The sequence below is a fragment of the Babylonia areolata genome, chromosome 28, assembly GCF_041734735.1.
Source record: "Babylonia areolata isolate BAREFJ2019XMU chromosome 28, ASM4173473v1, whole genome shotgun sequence".
Taxonomy (NCBI): Eukaryota; Metazoa; Mollusca; class Gastropoda; order Neogastropoda; family Buccinidae; genus Babylonia; species Babylonia areolata.
Window position 1 is genome coordinate 14,919,891 of NC_134903.1, and position 24,372 is coordinate 14,944,262.

A 24,372-nucleotide genomic window follows, 5' to 3' on the forward strand; every position below is an offset into this window, starting at 1 on the left:
AAACTGAAACCCGATGTGTTGCAGCTGGATCCCCAGTCAATACAGGGGGCAGCACTCCCGTCAGAGACAGTGACAAGACCAAAGAAAAGGGCAAGGTAGGCAGCCTCCCATTTATGGCGTCCTACAACGTTCAGCTCCCATTTATGATGTTCTAGAACGTTCAAGTTCGGTAACCTCCCACTTATGATGTCCTACAGTGTTTGGGTTGCCTCCCATTTATGATGTCCTATAATGTTCAAGGTGGGTAGCCTCCCATTTATGATGTCCTATGACGTTCAAGGTGGGTTATCTCCCATTTATGATGTCCTATAATGTTCAAGGTGGGTTACCTCGCATTTATGATGTCCTATAACGTTCAAGGTGGGTTATCTCCCATTTATGATGTCCTACAATGTTCAGCTCACATTTATGATGTCCTATAACGTTTGAGGGAGGTAACTTCCCATTTATGGCATTCTACAATGTTCAAGGTAGGTAACCTCCCATTTATGATGCCCTATAACGTTCAAGGTAGGTAACCTCCCATGTATGATGTCCTGCAACGTTGAAGGTGGGTTGCCTCCCATTTATGATGTCCTATAACGTTCAAGGTAGGTAACGTCCCATTTATGATGTCCTAAAATGTTCAAGGTGGGTTACCTCCCATTTATGATGTCCTACAACGTTCAGCCCCCATTTATGATGTCCTATAATGTTTGAATGAGGTAACGAAGAAATCAAGGCAGCAATAAAGAAGCTGAAGTGCCACAAAGCACCAGGCATCAATGGTATCCCAGCAGAGGTATATAAGCATGGAGGAGACACCCACATTCAGAAGCTTGAGGAGCTATTCACATCGTGCTGGAATGAAGGAGTAGTGCCACAGGACATGCGCGATGCAGTGATTGTCTCCCTCTTTAAGAATAACGGTTCCAAATCAGACTGCTCCAACTACAGAGGTGTCACATTGCTCTCCATTGCTGGCAAGATCCTCACCCGAGTTCTCCTGGACAGGCTCATCCCATCCATTGCTGAGGTACATCTCCCAGAGAGCCAGTGCGGCTTCAGAGCAAATGGAGGAACAGCTGACATGATCTTTGTGCAGAGAACAGAATATGAACCTATATGCAGCATTCATCAACCTCACGAAAGCCTTCGACACAGTCAGCAGAGATGGCCTATGGAAAATAATGACCAAACTGGGATGCCCTCCAAAGTTCCTTGCAATCCTACAACAACTCCACAAAGGACAAATGGGTCAAGTCAAGTGTAATGGTGATTCCTCCGAAGAATTCCCAATCAGCAATGGAGTGAAGCAAGGCTGCTTATTAGCCCGTACACTCTTCGCGATCTTCTTCAGCATGATGCTGAGAGAAGCAAAGGAGGATCTAGACGAGGGGATTTATATCAGATTCAGGACCGACAGCAGGGTATTCAACTTACGAAGGCTCATGGCCCACATGAAGACCTCAAAAGAAGCTATCTTGGACCTGCTCTTTGCTCTTTGCAGACGACTGCACCCTCCTGGCACACACAGAAGAAGCTCTGCAGGTATTCGTAGACCATTTTTCACAGGCAGCCAAGGCATTCTGTCTGACTATAAGTCTGAAGAAAACTGTGTTGTGTTGGGTTTTTTTTTAAATCAAAGGTGAATAAATGTTGTTTGTTGGTCTTGCAGAATGAAAACTCTACGGGTCAGACGTCGGCCTCTGATATTTCATCCAGCATCATCGATGAAAAGAGCATCTCCTCCCTGTACAACCAGGTCAACTACTCCCTCAACATCAAAAAGTATGTCCTCTCTCTCTTTCTGTCTTTTCTCTCTCTGTTTCTCTGTCTTTCTTCCTCCAGTTCTGTCAGAAATGTACTTTGTTTGGATGTGTTCATGCTAGAAGCTGTCTGCCTGCGTCCATTTAAAATCATTCAGTGTCAGTGTTGAGGTAAAAAAAGACTGAATTCATTGAATTCTTTAAATCACTCCGGACGACGGAACGCTATAGCGGTTTCGACAGTTCAGAATTTTTCTCCGTTTTCCTCATGGGGTAGCATAACAATCGCAGCTACACCAGGCATTGCGAACGTGTCAAGGGTCGAATGGAAAGGTTCTTCATGAGATTCTGTAACAACACACTCCACAGTGAGCCAGGGAGTTCAGAACCCCACACGACAAGCTAATATGCGTACGTATCGAAAATGGGGTCGCAGATGATACAAGTTGAAAATTATGGAGCAAACTAGATCATGACAGTGGCTTTTACCGCTGCTGAAGTGATTGAAATGCTTCAAACTGAAGGTTACGACATCGATGAGGATGATGAAGACGTTGAATAAAATATCTGCATTGAAGAAAGCTACCAGCAAGAAGGTACTGATAGTGACTCAGCTTCTGAGAGCAGTGAAGAGGGAGGGGGTTGGGCGGTCACATGATGTGAGGAGAGGGGTCAGTGGGTCATGTACAGTGAGTTTCATTCAGTTACTTTATGTTTTGTATTTTTTGTGATTTTTTTTCTCCAAACTCTAACAACTGGGTCGTCTGTAGGGAAAAGCAAGGGAGAAAACTGTTCGTCCGGAGTGAGTTAAAAGAGGAATGATGTCGGTGTCAATGTCTCTCTTCCTGTGTGTCTCTGTCTGATTTTCATGTCTGTGTGGTTCATCTTTTGTATGTGTGCATGTGTGTTTGTGTGAACGTGTGTATGTGTGTGTCTCGTACACACACATGCAAACATTTACACACACACATGCACACACACACACACACGCACAACACACACACACACACACACACACACACACACACAAACCATGACCATATCAGAACATTTCACTGAACATGATATCAATTAAACAAACAAACGTTCAACTGTTTCCCCACCCCTCCCAACAGGTTCCTCTTGAGTCATCCCAAGGCGTTCCCTGTGTCTGACGAGGACAGCAGTACTGATGTCGTTCACAAAGACGACAGTGAGGAAGGTCAGTGAAAATGAGGTTTTTGTCCTTCATCCCGTGTATTGTATCATATCATATCGCATTGCATCTTATGGTATCATATCATGATGTATTGTATCATATCGTATTGCGTCTCATCATATCATATCATGATGTATTGTATCATATCGTATTGCGTCTCATCGTATCATATCATGATGTATTGTATCATATCATATCGCATTGCATCTTATCGTATCATATCATGATGTATTGTATCATATCGTATTGCATCTTATCGTATCATATCATGATGTATTGTATCATATCGTATTGCGTCTCATCGTATCATATCATGATGTATTGTATCATATCATATCGCATTGCATCTTATCGTATCATATCATCATGTATTGTATCATATTGTATTGCGTCTTATCGTATCATATCATGATGTATTGTATCATATCGTACTGCATCTCATCGTATCATATCATGATGTATTGTATCATATTGCATTGCATCTTATTGTATCATATCATGATGTATTGTATCATATCGTATTGCGTCTTATCGTATCATATCATGATGTATTGTATCATATCGTATTGCATCTTATTGTATCATATCATGATGTATTGTATCATATCGTATTGCATCTTATGGTATCATATCATGATGTATTGTATCATATTGTATTGCATCTTATGGTATCATATCATGATGTATTGTATCATATTGTATTGCATCTTATTGTATCATATCGTATTGTATTGCATCTTATCGTATCATATCATTATGTATTGTATCATATCGTATTGCATCTTATCGTATCATATCCTGATGTATTGTATCATATCGTATTGCGTCTTATCGTATCATATCATAATGTATCATATCGTATTGCATCTTATCATATGATAATGTATCATATCGTATTGCATATTATCGTATCATATCATGATGTATTGTATCATATGGTATTGTATTGTAATGTATTGTATTGCCTCGTATCAAATCGTATCGTATTGTAATGTATTCTAATGTATTGTATCATATTGTGTGTGTGTTTAATGTTTATTGTAAAGTGCTTTGAGCTCTCTTCAAGGGAGGAAAGCACTTAACAAATGTCCATTATTATTATTATTATTGATAGCCGAGTGGTTAAAGCACTGGACTTCCAATCTCGGGGTCCCAGGTTCGATTCTCAGTAACGGAGCCTGGTGGGTAAAGGGTGGAGATTTTTCCGATCTCCCAGGTCAACATTTGTGTAGACCTGTTTGTGCCTGAACCCCCTTTGTGTGTATACGCAAGCAGAAGATCAAATGCATGCGTTGAATATCCTGTTATCCATGTCAGCGTTTGGTGGGTTATGGAAATAAGAATATACCCAGCATGCACACCCCCGTAAACGGAGTATAGCTGCCTACATGGCGGGGTGAAACGGTCATACACCTAAGCCCACGCGTGCACATTCCAGTGAAAGTGGGAGTTGTAGCCCACGAAGAAAGAAGAAGATGTATCATATTATATGCATTGTGTTGTATTGTACCGTATCGTCATGTATTGTATCGTATTCTGATGTAATATAATACATATTGTCACAACTGATCTCTGTGTCAGATTCCGGCTGCTGTTTTCCTTTTTTCATGAAAATAAATTGTGTGTACAGACTTGAATGAAGAAGAGGAGATGCAGGTGGAGATACCTGTGTGTCGGCCTCCCAGCTGTGGCAGCAGTACGCAGGTGGGTTATCTCCCTTGTTTTGTTTAAAAAAAAAAAAAAAAAAAAATAAAAAAACCGGTGTGGGAGGGGCCTGGGGGTGGGTGCCTCAGAATTTTGTTTTCCATATTTGAATGATGATGAACTGGTGATGGGTAGAGATCGTTGTTGTTCTCCTGCTGCTATTGGAGACCCATTAGGTTTCTGTTCATTATGGTGGTGAACACGAATCTTGTTCAAAAGAATTGTCTCGGCTTTCACAGTACCGCATAGGCATGAACTGCAAAAAGAGAGGGAACTATGTAACTTCCCTAACCAGGGCCTCGAAAACACCTGATCGCATGTGAACACTGGATCAGAAATCCAGCGCCGAAACGACTCACTCTGCCATGCCGTGGCCTCCTGAGTGTGAACGAGCGAGGAGGGGGTTACCAAAAGTTTTTTTTTTTGTAGCGGTTATCTGTGAACTGTTGCGGACAGAATAACAGGCAAGTGTTAATGAACCCCTCCCCCTCTCTCCTCTCACACTCCCACCCCACCCCACCCCCCCTAACCCCCTTTCCCTGTTTTCGACAGGTGCACGTGTCGGAGCAAGGGTTCCATGAGGAGGTGCCCAGCCCTCCGTCGTTTGGCGGGGAGGACCCGAACCAGACTGGGCGGGAGGCGCTGGACAACCAGCTGATGCTGACCGAGGACTCTCTGCGCAAGCACACCAAGGCCCAGGAGCTGCTGTACCTGCAGGAGGCCTCCAAGGAGCAGCCCCACCTCTTCCACCTCAAGTCGCGGCGACAGGTGGGGGGTGTGGGGGGTGGGGTTGTGTGGTGGAGTGGGTGTGGGTGTGTGGATGTATGTGGGTGGGTGTGAGTCAGGTTGGGTGGGGTGTGTGTGTGGAGTGGGGATGTGGTATTTTGGGGGGAGACGCTGTGCCTTTTGGAAATCCTTCAAGGAACAGCTCCACCTCTCTTCCACCTCAAGTTGTGGGGGTTGATGTGTGGTGTGGGGGGGGGGGGGGGGCAGGGGGGGTGATAATCATATCCCCATCATCAACAATGCACATTTGTACATATTTTTTTTTTTTTTTTCCACATTTTTATTATTTTATTTTTTACAAGAATTAAGACTGGTAACTCTCTCCATTTACAAGTCACTGCTGCTTGTGCTACTGATTCATCTAGAACACCGGTAAAGAAAAGGTACATTGGAACAAACTCTAGACACTTCCTCTAAAAAAAAAAAAACAGGAAGCTCCGAGCTTGTCCTTACACCAATCATTTTTCATGTGCACACAGCAGCAATCACAAAAGAAATGTGCAAACACAAATATTGGCATAGCCGTGTAATTCTGAATATTCCACAGAGAATATACAGCTAGCACGCAGGTAAATAAATTGATACTTCCTCAAAAAAAAAAAAAGAAATAAAAAAGGAAGTTCCAGGTTTGTACCCCTACCAATCTTTTGACGTGTGCTGTGTGCAAGCTAAATGGGTCGCGTAAGCAGCACTGACTTGAAGTTGTGTACCTTGTGAATGGAGAGAGTTACCACTCTTTGTTGTTTGTTAATCATTTACTCTTCTAGCGTCATTGTTCTTTTTCGGTTTTTTTTAATTTTATTTTGTACATAATTATTGATTAATTAAATCATTCATTCCTCTTTTCATTCTGAAAATTTTACTCATTCATTTATTTCTTCTTCTTCTTTCTTTCTTTCTTTCCTTTAGGTGATGCATTATTTAGCTATTCACTCAGTCATTTATTCATTTTCTTCCTCCCCTTTTACTCATTCATTTATTTCTTCTTCTTTCTTTCCTTTAGGTGATGCATTATTTAGCTATTCACTCAGTCATTTATTCATTTTCTTCCTCTCCTTAACTCTCCCTTAGGTGATGCATTATTTAGTTATTCACTCAGTCATTTATTCATTTTCTTTCTTTCCTTTCGGTGATGCATTATTTAGTGATTCACTCAGTCATTTAATCATTTTCTTTCTTTCCTTCACTCTCCCTTAGGTGATGTATTATTTAGTTATTCACTCAGTCATTTATTCATTTTCTTTCTTTCCTTTTGGTGATGCATTATTTAGTGATTCACTCAGTCATTTAATCATTTTCTTTCTTTCCTTCACTCTCCCTTAGGTGATGCATTATTTAGTTATTCACTCAGTCATTTATTCATTTTCTTTCTTTCCTTTAGGTGATGCATTATTTAGTTATTTACTCAGTCATTTATTCATTTTCTTTCTCCCCTTCACGCTCCCTTGGGTGATGCATTATTTAGTTTTTCACTCAGTCATTAATCGATTTTCTTTCTTTCCTTTAGGTGATGCATTATTTAGTTATTCACTCCGTCATTTATTCATTTTCTTTCTTTCCTTTAGGTGATGCATTAATTAGTTATTCACTCAGTCATTCATTTTCTTTCTTTCCTTTAAGTGATGCATTAATTAGTTATTCACTCAGTCATTCATTTTCTTTCTTTCCTTTAAGTGATGCATTATTTAGTTATTCACTCAAGTCATTTATTCCTTTCCTTCCTTTCCTTCACTGTCCCTTGGGTGATGCATTATTTAGTTATTCACTCAAGTCATTTATTCATTTTCTTCCCCCCCCCCCCCCCTGCCCCCCGGACCCCCCTCCCCAATCCTCCCACTCCCCACCCCCCAACCCCACTGCAGGTGATGCAGCGTAACCGTCAGAAGCGCAGTCGGCCCAGCGGTCACGAGGAGACGACGGACGTGTTCAAGTTCGCCCGCAACTCCAAGAACCAGAGGGGGGCGGGCAACAGTGGTTCCCCGGGCCTCTTCATGTCCAACTTCCCCATCACCGCCGTCGACATCCAGGTCAGCTGCTGATCACACCTGTGTGCGCTCGCTCGCACGCACGCACTGCATGCATGCGTGCACTAACACACACACACATGCACAAACATGAACGTACATGCACACACACACACACGCATTATTGTTTGTTTCACTGTAAGCAGTTAACATGCCTTCTTGCCCAAGTATTTCAAAGAGAAGAACTATTCTGCAGATGATTTTTGGAAAGTTATTTCTGATAAGGTTCTTATGGTCAAACTTTCACAGGCCATTAGTTCATTGCCCTATTTCTACATTCCTTTAATGTACTTCAGAATTGCGTTAATGGTTTCTAATTATTGTTCTCATTATTGAATTATTACTGTTAAATGTAATTGCATGTTAGTTATGCATTTTGTGATAGTTTTCTACCTTTTTTGTTTGTTCCTCCCCCCCCCCAGCCCTCCACTCCACCCCAGCCCCCCTTTTTTCTCATCTTTTTTTTTTTTTTTTTTTTTTTTTAAATTGTCTAATATCACTGATAGTGAAAAGATGCTAAACTAAAGAATGAACACACACACAAACATGCACAAATGCACTTACACACAAACATGCATACACACACACACACACACACACACACACACATATGCACACACACACACAGAACCAGCAAGGGGTTGATTCATGTCCAACTTGCCCATCATTGCTGTTGACATCCAGGTGAGCTCAGGACACACATGCACTCACACACACACACAAACCTGCACAGACACGCACAGACAATGTACATACACGCATGCACACACACACACACACACACATGCTCAAACAATGTACACACAGACACACACACGCGCACACTCGCGCGCGCGCGCACACACACACACACACACACACACACACACACACATAATCCTATAGGACATTTGTTATAGATGTTATAGTTGTTTGATGTTGGCGTTTATAACGTTTCCATTTTCCCTAGCGTTGTCTATCCCTATTCACCCTCCACACATACACACACTTTTACACACTTTTACCCCTCCCCCTCTCACAACCCCAACCCCACCGGGTTTTTTTGTTGTTGTTGTTTTTGTTTTTTTTTCCCCCCGTCTAATATCACTTCAAGTGGAAAGGCGTTAAACTGAAGACAACAACAACACACACACATGTGTACACACACACAAACACACCCACCCCCCCCTCCCAAACCAACCCCTCCCCACCTCCCCCCATCTCCCATACCCCCACCACCCTCCACCCTCCCACAATCCCCCCTAACCCCCACCCCCGCCCCCTCCCCCACCCTCCAACACAATCACACAAGAACAACACTTCATTAACCAACAACCACAATTTCATTTCCAACCCAACACCACCAACACACGTGTAGCCGTTCTTTCTCTGTCTCTGGGCCATGCGTGTGGAATGAACCTCCTCTCCTCAGGTCTCCGGCACTCAGCTCTTTCGAGTCTGGCCTTAAAACCCACCTCTTCCCAAAATAGCCTCCCTCCCCTGCCTCCCCCCCCCTTGTCTTCAGTTTCTCCAGTTGCGCATGCGAGCGAACGACTGGTGTGAAAGCGCTGTGATTTGTCTCTGCGCAAGATTTCAGCGCTGTATACATGAACACTGATCATGGTCGTTTTACAACGACAGCCGACGCCATCGCAGCCGACCAACAGTGCAGGGCTGAGCAGCCCGGCGCCCAACGTGGTGGGCGTGGTCCCCGGGCACTTCCAGCCGGGGATGGGGGTGATGCCACAGCTGACCATGCTGCCGATTGACCCCGCCACCGGCATCACCCTCCAGCCCCACCTCCAGCCTTTCCTGCCCTCCCCCACCAACAACATGCAGTGGCCCTACTACCCTCAGTCAGGTCTGTGTGTGGTGTGTGGGTGGTGTGTGTGTGTATGTGTGTGGGGTGGGGTGGGGTGGGGGGTGTCACCTTGTGTGGGGGCGTGTTGGAGTGGGGGGTGTCACCGTGTGTGGGCGGGTGTGGGTATTGTATGTATGTGTGTGTGTGTTTGTGTGTGTGTGTGTGTGTGTGTGTTTATGATGCACAAAATCAACACAGATTATTACTGTGTGTGTGTGTGTGAGTGTTTATGATGCACAAAATCAGCACAAAGTATTTTTTTTGTATGTGTGTGTGTGTGTGTGTGTTTATGATGCACAAAACCAACACAAATTATTTCTGTGTGTGTGTGTGTGTGTGTGTGTGTGTGTGTTTATGATGCACAAACTGAGCACAAATCATTACTCTATGTGTGTGTGTGTGTGTGTTTATGAGGCACAAAATGAACACAAATCAGTACACTGTGTGTGTGTGTGTGTGTGTGTGTGTGTGTGTGTGTTCATGATGCACAAAATGAACACAAATCATTACTCTGTGTGTGTGTGTGCGTGTGTGTGTGTGCAGGCTACTCCCTGTTGCCCCAGGTGATGGCCGGCTTCTACCAGCCATTGCTGCAGCCCATGCCCATGACCCCCGTCACCCAGGCGCCCCCCTTCAGCGAGCACCCACCCTGCACCACCACACCCACCTTCTCCCACCCTGCCATGCAGCAACAGCCTCCTGTGAGTTGATGGGAGGGGGAGGGGTGGGGGCGATGGGGGTGGATGTGGGGGGTGGGAGCAGATGTGAGCAGTGGGGGGAGAGGAAGGGGGGGGGGGGCAGAGGGAGGGTGGAGGGAGTGGTGTGTGGTATTTTAAGAGAGGGAGGGAGGGTGATGTTTTTTTTTAGGGGGGAGAGTGTTTGTGTGTGTGTATGTGTGTGTGTTGGGGGTGTGTGTGGGTGGGGAGAGGTGATGGTTTCGTGTGTGTGTTGGGGGGGTGGGGTAGGGGATGGTGTGTGATGTGGAGGGAGGGAGGGTGATGGGGTTTTTTTTTAGGGGGGAGAGTAGGGGGGGTGGTGTGTGGTGTGCAGGGAGGGGGGGAGGGAGGGCAGGGAAGGGTTGGGGGATAGTGTTGTGTTTGTGTGTGTGTGTGTGTGTGATGGTTTTGTTTGTGAGGGTGAAGAGGGGATGGCAAGGTGTGGAGAGAAGGGGGCGGGGGTTGGGGGGTTGGGAGGGTGTTGTTTGTGTGTGTGTGTGTTTGGGGGGTTGATAGTTTTGTGACGTGGGGGGTGGGGGGTGGGGTGGCATGGTGTTGAATGTGTGGTGTGCAGAGAGGGAGGGGGTGTTTTGGGAGGGTGTTGTGTTTGGGAGGGGGTGGGGGGGGGATGTTGAGTATGTGGTGTGCAGGGAGGGAGATGTTATGGGGGAGAGTGGTGTGTGTGTGTTGGTGGTGGTGGAGAGGTGGAGGGGGGTGTGGTGTTGATTTGTGTGTGTGTGTGTGGGCGTGGGGTGACATGGGTGGCAGGGCGTTGAGTTTGTGGTGTGGAGGGTGATGTTTTGGGAGAGTGGTGTGTGTGTGTGTGATGGTTTTGCGGCGGGGGGGGTATGGTGGCGGCAGGGCGTTGAGTGTGTGGCAGTGAGGGAGATGTTTTGGGAGTGTTGAATGTGTGTGTGTGTGTGTGTTGGGAGGGGGTGGGGGGGGGTGATGGTTTTGTGGGTGGGGGTTGCATGGTGATGATGAGTGTGTGGTGTGGAGAGAGGGAGGGGGGATGTATGGGGGGAGTGTTGTGTTTGTGTGTGTGGTGGGAGGATGGGGGTGGGGGGGATGATGGTTTTGTGGATGGGGGAGGGGGGTGGCAAGGTGTTTACTGTGTGGTGTGGAAGGAGGGGGATGGTTTTTGGGGGGGAGTGTTGTGTTTGTGTGTGTGATGGGGGGAAGGGGGGGGGATGATGGTTTTGTGGGTGGGGAAGGGGGTGGCAGGGTGTTAAGTGTGGAGGGAGGGAGGGGGATGTTTTTTGGGGGGAGTGTTGTGTTTGTGCGTGTGGAGGTGGGGGGGAAGGGCTGTGGGGGGACTGAAGGCAGGGGTAGTAGTACTGTGGGGTGGAGGGAGTGCGTGAGGGGGAGTTTTTGGAGAGAGTGTTGTCCGCAAGGTTAGGGTTAGGATGTTTGCCATGCAAATTTTGTTGTTGTTGTTGTAATTTTTACATTTTTTATAATTAAAAAAAAAACCCAACCCTCACAGTTTTTACTTCTTTTTTTTTCTTTTTTTTTAATAATTTTTTTTTTTTTTTTTTTTAAGGATAACATGCATGTTAAGGGACAGAATCGCCCAACAACGCATCTGTAATGTTTATATTCTGATTCATTTCATGATTTATCATCATCCCTTCCCCCCCCCCTTCCAACCCACCCACCCATCACACCCCTGCCTTGCTACCCTGTCTCTCTCTCTCTCTCGTTCTCCCCACCCCTTTTTGACACACAACCGACAGCCATAGGGTTGATCAGAATATGTCTCTGTTATTACCAAGTGTACAGGGCTGAGGGAGGAGGGGGGTGTAGGGGGGTGGGGTGGGGAGGGGGTTCACAAGGAATATGATGATGACAGCATTCTGTGTTGGCCACAACACAGGGACAGCAACATGTCCCTAGAAAACCGGAGTTGTGGGAGGGGTCGGGGGGGAGCAGGGGGGGGGAGTGTTGGGGGGGGGAGCAGGGGGTGGGGGAGTGTTGGGGGGGGGGGGGGGGGGGCGGGGGGGTTGTAGTGGAAAAGTCTTCAGTTAACTGTCTCTGCAGAGTTGGCATCCAGAACAGATCAGCCGTGTTATCGTAGTTTGGTGAAGTGGACCGAGTGGGGATAAATGCTCTCAGTCCAAAACTAGTATTTGAGGCATCGTTCAGGTATTCCCGTTCACTTCAGTAACAGTCACCCAGTTTTGGTTCTTCTGCCGAGAAATTTGCAAAGTTTTCTTGAATGACCTGAGTGTCATGATTAAAAACTGACTGATTGTGGTCGAGTTCTTAGGACATGTGACCAATTGAAGCCAATCACAACGCACAAGGTCAACCATTTTTGCTATCTAGGGAGAGTGGTGGGTTGTGGTGTTTCACTGTAGGCAGAAGCAGTGTCCAGAGTTTGGTCAGTCTCATCCTTGTGCAGAGTGCATAGGTCGGTAGAGTGCTCATGTCAACAGTATCAGAGAGGACAGAGTGTGAAGGTCAGCATCAGAGAGTGCAGAGTGCATAGGTCCGCATCGAAAAGGCTTCCTCGATTAACACGCTTGTTGTGTGAGTCAATCAAGAGTGTGAAGGCTGCTCCGTGTGATGCAGACTGCCGACTGTGTGATCAGACTGGGTGATGGGTAATTAATTTGACGATTGTTATTTCATTTTAGAATGCAGAAAGATTGTATTGTTATTTCATGGTACACTTAGCTATTCAGTAGCAGCTACAAGGAGACACTGAACACCAGAAAGTTATTCTTTGAGACTTGTGTACACACACCGTCCTAATGCTTTCCTTAACTCACTCCGGACAATGGAATGCTATAGCGTTCCTGACATAAGGTAGCATTCAGGATGACGGAACGCTATAGCAGTTTCGACAATTCAAAATTTTTCCACGTTTTCCTCATGGGGTAGCATAACGATCGCAGCTACACCGGGCTTTGCGAACATGTCAAGGGTCGAATGGAAAGTTTCTTCATGAGATTTCGTAACAACACACTCCACAGTGAGCCAGCGAGTTCAGGAACCCACAAAACAAGCTAATCTGCATACGTATTGAAAATGGCGTCGCAGGCGATACAGATGGAAATTTTTGGAGCAAACTAGATCACGACAGCGGCTTTTACCGCTGCTGAAGTGATTGAAATGCTTCAAACTGAAGGTTTCGACATTGATGAGGATGATGAAGATGTTGAATAAATCTGCAGTGAAGAAAGCTACCAGCAAGTAGATACTGATAGTAATCCAGCTTCTGAGAGCAGTGAAGAGGGAGGGGGGTGGGCATTCACACGACGTGAGGAGAGAGGTCAGTGGGTCATGTACAGTGAGTTTCATTCATTTACTTTATGTTTTGTATTTTTTGTGATTTTTTTTTTCCAAACCCAAACAACTGGGTCATCTGTAGTGAAAAGCAAGGGAGAAAACTATTCGTCCGGAGTGAGGTTAAAAAAAGAACGAACACATCCTACCCACTCTTGTCTTGGCTGCCTACAACCACACTGACCAAACAACAACTTGTGCTGGGGTGAAAGGCTGGTGTTTAAAAGGAAGTGTTGGGAAGTACTGATGAAAGGACTGTGGTTGGGGGGTGCTGTTGGCCCCTCCTTGGCCACTGTTTCAGGGGTGGACGTGTCGAGCCTTTTTGGCGGAGCTGGAGGTAAGTGTCAGGGCTTTTCCAGGCAGCTAGCCTCTCTGCTGCTGTAGCTGGCTTGGGCCTTTCGCCAGTCAGTACTGCATCCTTTGTTTTTTTTACCGCATGTCTCCTGTGTTTGTGTTTTTTTTGGAAGACGGCTTGTTAAAACCGGGTTTTTGTTGTTGTTGTTGTTGTTGTAGACTGGGAGGTGTGTGTGTGAATATTTTGCATGGGGGAAGGTGGAAGAAAGATTTATAGACACTTACTGTGCCAAATGGGTTTTGATTGCCAGCCTCACACTTTCTCCCATGTTTGACAGGAAGAATCAAACTGAGGGTCTGGTCATTCAGAGGAGAAGACCATAAAAAAAAAAATTAAAAAAAAAAAAAATCGAGGTCCTGTGTGCAGCACGCATTTAGGGCACTTAAAGAAAGAACCCATGGCAGCGTGAACGTTGTCCTCTGGCGAAATTCTGCAGCAGAAATGTGCACACAAATATATCTGCATGCACTCAAGGTATGACTTAGAGAATTGGGTTACGCTGCTGGTCAGGCACCTGCCTAGCTAATGTGGTGTAGTATATATGGATTTGTCCGAATATCGTGGTTCACTCCTTGAGAAACTGAAGCTATCGGGAAATGAAGGCTTGGACTTCAGATTTAAAGTGTGCTGATCTGTGGAGGATGGCTGTTTCCTTGTGGTGGGATAGGGCTGATGCATCGTGTTGTCCAGTTATTTGCATTTGTGTTTCTTTTTATCACAACAGATTTCTCTGTGTGAAATTTGGGCTACTCTCCCCCAGGGAGAGCGTGTCGCTACACTACAGCGCCACCCATTTTTTGTATTTTTTCCTGCGTGCGGTTTTATTTTGTTTTTCCTATCGAAGTGGATTTTTCTACAGAGTTTTGCCAGGAACAACCCTTTTGTTGCCATGGGTTCCTTTACATGCGCTAAGTGCATGCTGCATATGGGACCTCAGTTTATCGTCTCATCCGAGTGACTAGCGTCCAGACCACCACTCAAGGTCAAGTGGCAGGGGAGAAAATATCAGCGGCTGAGTCGTGATTCGAACCAGCACGCTCAGATTCTCTCACTTCCTAGGCAGATACGTTACCTCTAGGCCATCACTCCACTGTTATTTAAAAAAAAAAAAAAAAAAAAAGACAAAAAAAAGAGATAAAAAAGCTGCAGTCTTTTGCTGCCATTGAGGCAATGAACATTTTTTGATTGATTGATTGATATGGATACTTATATAGCTGCCTATCCTCGGTCAGAGACCAAGCTCTTTACAAACACGGGGTCATTTGCACAACAGGCTGCCCTACCTGGGTAGAGCCAACTGACGGCTGCCACTGACGGCACTCATCATTCGTTTCCTGTGTCATTCAGTCAGACACATACTCAAACAGACATGTAACATTGTACGTGTATGACTGTTTTTGTTTATCTACCCCACCATGTAGGCAGCCATACTCCGTTTTCGGGGGTGTGCATGCTGGGTATGTCCTTGTTTCTGTGACCCATCGAACGCTGACATGGATTACAGGATCTTTAGCATGCGTATTTGATCTTCTGCGTGCGTATACACATGAAGGGGGCTCAGGCACTGGCAGGTCTGCACATATGTTGGCCTGGGGGATCGGAAAAATCTCCACCCTTTTACCCACACCAGGCGCCGTCACGGAGATTCGAACCCGGGACCCTCAGATTGAAAGTCCTACGCTTTAACCATTCGGCTATTGTACCCTGTTCCCCCCGCCCCATTCACACCTTGGTGGAGTGAGGAGAATTGGAGAAGAGGTACCTTTCCCTAGTGCACGACACCATGCCCAGAAGTGGTCTTGAACCCTGGTCACTGGTGAACGAGGGATCAGCGGTCCAATGCCTTACAACACTGGCGCCATTGCCAACTGTTGAAGAATTACTTTTTTTGTTGTTGTTTGTTTGTTGTTACAGAACAAGGAAGGTTTAGAAAAAAAACTATACCCCACCCCCCTTCACAAAACAATTATTTGTTGCATTAGAGTATTTTGCTTTTATCAGTAGCCTTCCGGTGCTTGCCTGACTTTGACTGACTGCAGCCATCGCTGTGATAGTTTTTTTGGTTTTTTTTTGTAGGATGACAGTGCCTTGTTTTGCTTAACCATTAACGCATGTAAAACAACAACAACAGCCAACAACACAGACAGGGAGTCAGAAAGGTTGTAATTGAACTACCAGTCAGGACAGTAGTCATATACCAGCAGCTTTTATGTTACAGGGATTTGAGAAAAACAATGGCTTTGTATGGTCAGGATTTTGGAGGGGGCGGGGCTGGGGGCCGAGGGGTTGGGGGGGGGGTTTGGGTTTTTTTTTTTTGGTTTTTTTTTGTTTGGTTGTTCAGCCATTTTATGCCATGAATATTCAGGTCCCAGCATGTTTTTCAGTGAGTGTGCTGACCGGTTTTGATGGCAATATGGGGGTGTGAGGGTTGGGGGGCAGGGGGGGGGGGGGGATTTTCCTTGCATAAACTTGTTTTGGGTGTGGAGTACTTGATAGATAAGGCCTTTGTCAGCTAGACCCTGTGCAGCATTTGACAGATGAGGTCTGATAAAGATAAGGCCTTTGTCAGCTGGGCCCTGTGCAGCATTTGACAGATGAGGTCTGATAGTTACAATACATCTGAACTCCAAGAGTTGTGCAGCATTTGAAAGATCAGGCTGGACTGTTAAGCTACATCTGAACTCTCTCTGGCATTTGAAAGATCAGGCCTGACAGTTACAGTACATCTGAACTCTGTCTAGCATTTGAAAGATCAGGCCTGACTGTTAAGGTACATCTGAACTCTCTCTAGCATTTGAAAGATCAGGCCTGACTGTTAAGGTACGTCTGAACTCTGTCTAGCATTTGAAAGATCAGGCCTGACTGTTAAGGTACATCTGAACTCTCTCTAGCATTTGAAAGATCAGGCCTGACAGTTAAGGTACATCTGAACTCTCTCTAGCATTTGAAAGATCAGGCCTGACAGTTAAGGTACATCTGAACTCGCTCTAGCATTTGAAAGATCAGGCTTGACCATTAAGGTACATCTGAACTCTCTGTAGCATCTGAAACATGAGGCCTTATTGTTACAAGTACACCTGAAATTTACGAAAACGTGTGCATTTTGAAGCTTGTGCTTTGGTAGGAAAAGCTTCAGTGTTTCATCTCAGACTGGCATGTGAGAAATTACAGCGTTTTTATGTGCGGGTGTTGGGAGAGGGGGGTGGGGAGGGGTGGAGGGGATGATGTGGTGGTGGTGGTTGAGGTAGGTTGTATTTCTTCCAACCCTCATTTCAAAGTCCCTGCCTCTCATTGCTCACTAATCATTTGTGTCTGTGTGTTTGTGTGTGTTTGTGTGTTAATCGCATTTGTTACATTGTTCTTTTCGGAGCTTTAAAACTAATCTTTATTGGCTTTTTTGATTAACCCAAGGTAAGATACTCACCATTCTGCATGCAAAATATGTATTTTTCTTTGTGTATTTATTTGGTTGTATAAGTGTAGCAAAACTTTTTTTGTGTGTTTTCTTATTTTGTTTTGTAGATTTTTGCAGTTTCCTTTTTCTTATCTACTTTTTCCAGTTTTATCTATATTTTGTTTTGTACTTTTAAAAAAAATGTATTCCTTTTGTCTTCTTCCAACAAGGAGGGAAATTGGTTTCATGCTGTGTAGCAACTTTAACTATATAGTTTTTTTTTTTTCTGAAAATGATTTGATTCTTTTTTCATTCTGTTATAGATAATAAATGTTTTTTTGGTGTACAACAGAATATGTCTGATGGCTGCTAAAAAAAATATTTTAAAAAGTGTTTATTCAGTTTGTAGATATCCCGTAAGAGTTTTGTGGTCATGCGTGGACATGCGCTGTTAATAGCTCAAGTGGTTGGGAGTTGATGTCTTTCAGCCAGCAGGTCTTAGGTTCGATAAATCGGGTATCAGCGCATGGTGGGTGAAGGGTAGAGATTTTTTTTTTTCCTGATCTCCCACGTAAACGCATGTGCGCCGACCTGCTTGTGCCTAAACCCCCTTTGCATGTATACGCATGCAGAAGATCAATTACGTACGTTGTCCATAATCCATGGTATCATTCAGTCATGGCAGTTGCTTCCTGACGACTGAGTTGAGGTGGGATAGTTTCCAGAAGACAGAAATCTGAAGTAACAGGAAGTGAGCAGTGCTTTGACAGGGGAGAGAAGTGGAACAATGATTGATAGGGGAAAGAAGTCTAACAATGACTTAGCGGTGCTTTGACAGGGGAGAGAAGTGTAAGGATAACTGACAGGGGAGAGAATGTGAACAATAATTGATAGGGGAAAGAAGTCTGATGATGACTGTGTGGTGCTTTGACAGGGGAGAGAAGTGTAATAATAACTGACAGGGGAGAGAATGTGAACAATAATTGATAGGGGAAAGGAGTCTAACAATGACTAAGCAGTGCTTTAACAGGGGAGAGAAGTGTAAGAATAACTGACAGGGGAGAGAAGTGGAACAATAATTGATAGGGGAAAGAAGTCTGATGATGACTGAGTGGTGCTTTGACAGGGGAGAGAAGTGTAAGGATAACTGACAGGGGAGAGAAGTGGAACAGTAATTGATAGGGGAAAGAAGTCTGATGATGACTGAGTGGTGCTTTGACAGGGGAGAGAAGTGTAACAAGAACTGACAGGGGAGAGAAGTGTAACAAGAACTGACAGGGGAGAGAAGTGTAACGATAACTGACAGGGGAGAGAAGTGCAACAAGAACTGACAGGGGAGAGAAGTGCAACAGGAACTGACAGGGGAGAGAAGTGCAACAAGAACTGACAGGGGAGAGAAGTGCAACAGGAACTGACAGGGGAGAGAAGTGCAACAAGAACTGACAGGGGAGAGAAGTGCAACAAGAACTGACAGGGGAGAGAAGTGTAACGATAACTGACAGGGGAGAGAAGTGCAACAAGAACTGACAGGGGAGAGAAGTGCAACGAAAACTGACAGGGGAGAGAAGTGTAACTCTGTGTGTGTGTGTGTGTGTTCCCCTTTCTTTTTTGTGTATGCATATTTTCCCCTGCCCCTCCTGTTGACGTCAGCATACAATGAAGGTTGTGTGTTGTGTGTGACTGTGTGTGCGTTTGTGACTGTGTGGTGTGTGTGTGTGTGTGTGTGTGTGTGTGTGTGTGCAGAAGACGAAGGAGCAGCAGAAGAACAGCACAGACTCGGACAACCCCCCATCATCCACAGAAGAAACCAGCTCCTCCATCCAGTACCTGCTGGATGCTGTCAGCGGAAACAACAGTTCGCCCAATGAGGTGTGTGTGTGTGTGTGTGTGTGTGTGTGTGCATGTTGGGGGAATTGGGAGATGGGAGGAAATAGAAGCGGGGTGGGGGGGGGGATGAGAGTGTCAAGTCAAGTCAAGATTTTATTTCATGATGGTAAATTGAATAAGCAACAGTTGCTGTTTTAAAAAAAATTTTTTACATCAAACCGTCAATGAAAAAGAAAGAAAAAAAAGAGAGTGTGAGGGAGAGAGTCAGAAAGAAACGAGCATAATAAAAGCAACAACAAACAAAATGACTATATATACAAGAGCATTGTGATAATGAAATACACATTTGCATTTCTATTTCACACACACACACACACACACACACACGCACACAATTGAACACAAATGCTCGGACATGAATACACCATGCCTATCCCATTCACATGCACACATATTCCCTCATATACTACAAAAGTCTTGCCAACACTTGTGTGTGGGTGTTGGGGGAAGTGGGAGGGAGAGGTGAGGGGGGTGAGTGTGTGTGTGTGTGTGCGCGCGCGCGTGCGCATGCGCTTTGTTGAGTATTCATGTGCACAGTTTATGAACGTGTGTGCTTGTCCACAATTGTGTGTGTGTGTGTGCATGCATGTGTGTGTGTATGTGTGCACGCATGTGTTTGTGCACACTTGTGTACATGTGCAACCCTTGTGAGTGTGTGTATGCGTGCATGTGTTTGTGACTGTGTGTGTGTGTGTGTGTGTGTGTGTGCACGCATGCGTGAATGTTTGTGTGTGTGCCCATATTCAGCCCATCTTCACTCATGATTCAACCCCCCCCCCTTCCCAATTTTCATACCCCTCCCACAAACTCTCCCCGTTCTTATCTTGCAACAAACTCTTCCAACCCCACCGTACACAGGAGACGGACGAGAAGAATCGCCCTCGGCAGAAAGTGGACATGGGGGGCACAAAGTTAACGCGGCGCCGGCTGACGGTGCCGCCCTGGCTGCAGACGGTGAACTGGACGCCAGAGGTCAGGCTGACCTACCAGCTGCCGGTGCAGAAGGCCAAGAGCGTGCTGAAGAAGGACCGAGAGGCCCTCAAGAAGATGGCGCAGTCCGAGCAGGTCAAAGGTAGGGGTGGGTGTGTGGGTGTGTTTGTTGGTGTGTGTGTGTGTGTGTGCTGGTGGGTGTGTCAGTGTGTGTGTTATCTGTGTGTGTGTGTGTGTGTGTGTGTGTCACTGTTTGTGGGTGTGGGTGTTACTGTGTATATGCATGTGTGTTGTGTTTGTGTGTGTGTGTGTGTGTGTCACTCTGTGTTTGTGTGTGTGTGTGTGACAGTGTGTGTGTGTTAAGGTTTGAGTTGACACGATATCCAAGAGTACAATATTATAAATAAGTGATTTTGTTTCTTTTATTTGTATATTTATTAATTTTGATGTTTTGTTTTTTATTTTAATGTTTACACATGGGTTTTTGTTTTGCTAAGCACTTCTTACCAGTTGTTCAGTTGTTAATTTGTACTCTTCATCTTGTTTAATTGTGTTATTATGTGTATGTTTTATATATATATGATTCTCTTCTAAGACCTTATTGCTTTCACATTTTTTCGAGGCTGATGCACTTTTTTTTTTCTTTTTATTTCTTTTTTTTTTTTTTGCCGGCTATTCAGCTGTTGATGAAAAGTTCCTTTTCATCTGGTCTGATTATGTTATTGTAAGTCTAAATTATTTTTCTGTGTCATTCTCTTCAATGACTGTTGTAGATTTTGTACATCTTTAACTGACATCATTTGAACATGTCTTACTGCACCTGAGCTTGTTTTACTGTCTCGTTGTTATGTCGCTCGGAGCTGTTGGCTTGTCAGGGAAAAGCGCAGTGTTAAAAAAAGACGTGTTCTTGTGATTATCAGTTATGTGGCTCGGAGCTGTCGGTTTGTCAGAGAAAAGCACAGCGTTAAAAAAAGACGTGTTCTTGTGAATATCAGTTATGTTGCTTGGAGCTGTCGGTTTGTTAGGGAAAAGCGCAGTGTTAAAAAAAGACGTGTTCTTGTGAATATCAGTTATGTTGCTTCGAGCTGTCGGTTTGTCAGGGAAAAGCGCAGCGTTAAAAAAAAAAAGACGTGTTCTTGTGAATATCAATTATGTTGCTTGGAGCTGTTGGTTTGTCAGGGAAAAACGCAGCGTTAAAAAAAAAAGACGTGTTCTTGTGATTATCAATTATGTTGCTTGGAGCTGTCGGTTTGTCAGGGAAAAGCGCAGTATTAAAAAAAAGACGTGTTCTTGGTATTATGAATTATGTTGCTTGGAGCTGTTGGTTTGTCAGGGAAAAGCGCAGTATTAAAAAAAAGACGTGTTCTTGTGAATATCAATTATGTTGCTTGGAGCTGTCGGTTTGTCAGGGAAAAGCGCAGTATTAAAAAAAAAGACGTGTTGTGAATATCAGTTATGTTGCTTGGAGCTGTTGGTTTGTGAGGGAAAAGCGCAGTATTAAAAGAAAGACGTGTTCTTGTGAATATCAGTTATGTTGCTTGGAGCTGTCGGTTTGTCAGGGAAAAGCGCAGTATTAAAAAAAAGACGTGTTCTTGTGAATATCAGTTATGTTGCTTGGAGCTGTCGGTTTGTTAGGGAAAAGCGCAGTGTTAAAAAAAGACGTGTTCTTGTGAATATCAGTTATGTTGCTTGGAGCTGTCGGTTTGTCAGGGAAAAGGGCAGTGTTAAAAAAAAGACGTGTTCTTGTGATTATCAATTATGTTGCTTGGAGCTGTCGGTTTGTCAGGGAAAAGCGCAGTGTTAAAAAAAGACGTGTTCTTGTGATTATCAGTTATGTTGCTTCGAGCTGTCGGTTTGTTAGGGAAAAGCGCAGCGTTAAAAAAAAAGACGTGTTCTTGTGAATATCAATTATGTTGCTTGGAGCTGTCGGTTTGTCAGGGAAAAGCGCAGCGTTAAAAAAAAAGACGTGTTCTTGTGAATATCAATTATGTTGCTTGGAGCTGTCGGTTTGTCAGGGAAAAGCGCAGTATTAAAAAAAAGACGTGTTCTTGTGATTATCAGTTATGTTGCTTGGAGCTGTCGGTTTGTCAGGGAAAAGCACAGCGTTAAAAAAAAAGACGTGTTCTTGTGAATATCAATTATGTTGCTTGGAGCTGTAGGTTTGTCAGGGAAAAGCGCAGCGTTAAAAAAAAGACGTGTTCTTGGTATTATGAATTATGTTGCTTGGAGCTGTAGGTTTGTCAGGGAAAAGCGCAGTGTTAAAAAAAAAGACGTGTTCTTGTGAATATCAGTTATGTTGCTTGGAGCTGTAGGTTTGTCAGGGAAAAGCGCAGCGTTAAAAAAAAAAGACGTGTTCTTGTGAATATCAGTTATGTTGCTTGGAGCTGTTGGTTTGTCAGGGAAAAGCACAGCGTTAAAAAAAAAGACGTGTTCTTGTGAATATCAGTTATGTTGCTTGGAGCTGTCAGTTTGTCAGGGAAAAGCGCAGTATTAAAAAAAAGACGTGTTCTTGTGATTATCAGTTATGTTGCTTGGAGCTGTCGGTTTGTTAGGGAAAAGCGCAGTGTTAAAAAAAGACGTGTTCTTGTGAATATCAGTTATGTTGCTTGGAGCTGTCGGTTTGTCAGGGAAAAGCGCAGTATTAAAAAAAAAAGACGTGTTCTTGTGAATATCAATTATGTTGCTTGGAGCTGATGGTTTGTCATGGAAAAGCGCAGTATTAAAAAAAAAGACGTGTTCTTGTGAATATCAGTTATGTTGCTTGGAGCTGTCGGTTTGTCAGGGAAAAGCACAGCGTTAAAAAAAAGACGTGTTCTTGGTATTATGAATTATGTTGCTTGGAGGTGTTGGTTTGTCAGGGAAAAGCGCAGTATTAAAAAAAAGACGTGTTCTTGTGAATATCAGTTATGTTGCTTGGAGCTGTCGGTTTGTCAGGGAAAAGCGCAGTGTTAAAAAAAAAGACGTGTTCTTGGTATTATGAATTATGTTGCTTGGAGCTGTTGGTTTGTCAGGGAAAAGCACAGCGTTAAAAAAAAGACGTGTTCTTGGTATTATGAATTATGTTGCTTGGAGGTGTTGGTTTGTCAGGGAAAAGCGCAGTATTAAAAAAAAGACGTGTTCTTGTGAATATCAGTTATGTTGCTTGGAGCTGTCAGTTTGTCAGGGAAAAGCGCAGTATTAAAAAAAAGACGTGTTCTTGTGAATATCAGTTATGTTGCTTGGAGCTGTCGGTTTGTCAGGGAAAAGCGCAGTATTAAAAAAAAGACGTGTTCTTGTTATTATGAAAGGTCACCTGGAGACGCTGCTGGAGGAAGTGGACAGTCCTGATTACCTTCCTGCCCTGGTGAGTTCGTTTTTTTTGTGTGTTTTTTTTTGTTGTTTTTTTTGCCAGGACTTTCTTGGGTCGACCACCGTTTTATTTTGTATATAAATTCATTATTACAATTCAGATTAGATGGGAAAAAAATCTGAATACATTGAGCATAAAAAATAACAGATGTAAGTGATTATGCTGATATGTATAGTTCATTACACAATCAAACACATGAATCATTTTATGGTTTTTTTTAGTGACAACATATAAAGACACAGACACAAACACAGACACAGAAACATAAGCACACACACACACACACACATATGCGACCGCACATTTTGCTATGTCATTCATCTTTATGCTGAGTGCAGAGCTGCAGTCATTTCTAGCCCAGCCATGCTACCATTGTCTTCAGTGTCCGCTGACAACCTTTTTTTTAATTTTTAATTTTTTTTTTTTTACATCGCTGTATCTTCATACTACAACACATCACACTACTATTACAAAGACATCTCTGATCGCTGTATCTTCATACTGTTACACATCACATTACTATTACAAAAACATCTTCATACTATAACACATCACAGTACTGTTACAAAGACATCTCTGATCGCTGTATCTTCATACTGTTACACATCACATTACTATTACAAAAACATCTTCATACTATAACACATCACAGTACTGTTACGAAGACATCTCTGATCGCTGTATCTTCATACTGTTACACATCACATTACTATTAAAAACATCTTCATACTACAACACATCACAATACTGTTACGAAGACATCTCTGATCGCTGTATCTTCATACTGTTACACATCACATTACTATTACAAAAACATCTTCATACTATAACACATCACAGTACTGTTACAAAGACATCTCTGATCGCTGTATCTTCATACTGTTACACATCACATTACTATTACAAAAACATCTTCATACTACAACACATCACAATACTGTTACAAAGATATCTCTGATCGCTGTATCTTCATACTGTTACACATCACATTACTATTACAAAAACATCTTCATACTACAACACATCACAGTACTGTTACGAAGATATCTCTGATCGCTGTATCTTCATACTGTTACACATCACATTACTATTACAAAAACATCTTCATACTACAACACATCACAATACTGTTACGAAGACATCTCTGATC

General features: G+C 43.9%; 1 protein-coding gene across 3 annotated transcripts in view; it reads left to right on the forward strand.

The window, feature by feature from the left end:
* The window catches only part of LOC143301809 (uncharacterized), a 77,426-nt gene that overhangs the window by 43,597 nt on the left and 9,457 nt on the right, over positions 1 to 24,372 (forward strand). For 2 of the 3 annotated variants that reach the window (XM_076616205.1, XM_076616207.1), the window contains 12 exons: positions 25 to 95; positions 1,658 to 1,770; positions 2,864 to 2,949; positions 4,577 to 4,650; positions 5,203 to 5,418; positions 7,299 to 7,463; positions 9,081 to 9,300; positions 9,844 to 10,001; positions 13,609 to 13,644; positions 18,800 to 18,925; positions 19,802 to 20,015; positions 23,161 to 23,216. In XM_076616205.1, coding sequence (XP_076472320.1) covers positions 25 to 95; positions 1,658 to 1,770; positions 2,864 to 2,949; positions 4,577 to 4,650; positions 5,203 to 5,418; positions 7,299 to 7,463; positions 9,081 to 9,300; positions 9,844 to 10,001; positions 13,609 to 13,644; positions 18,800 to 18,925; positions 19,802 to 20,015; positions 23,161 to 23,216 — 1,535 coding nt within the window. The remainder of the gene's footprint in view (positions 1 to 24; positions 96 to 1,657; positions 1,771 to 2,863; positions 2,950 to 4,576; positions 4,651 to 5,202; positions 5,419 to 7,298; positions 7,464 to 9,080; positions 9,301 to 9,843; positions 10,002 to 13,608; positions 13,645 to 18,799; positions 18,926 to 19,801; positions 20,016 to 23,160; positions 23,217 to 24,372) is intronic. The other variant, XM_076616206.1, reaches the window with a different exon arrangement.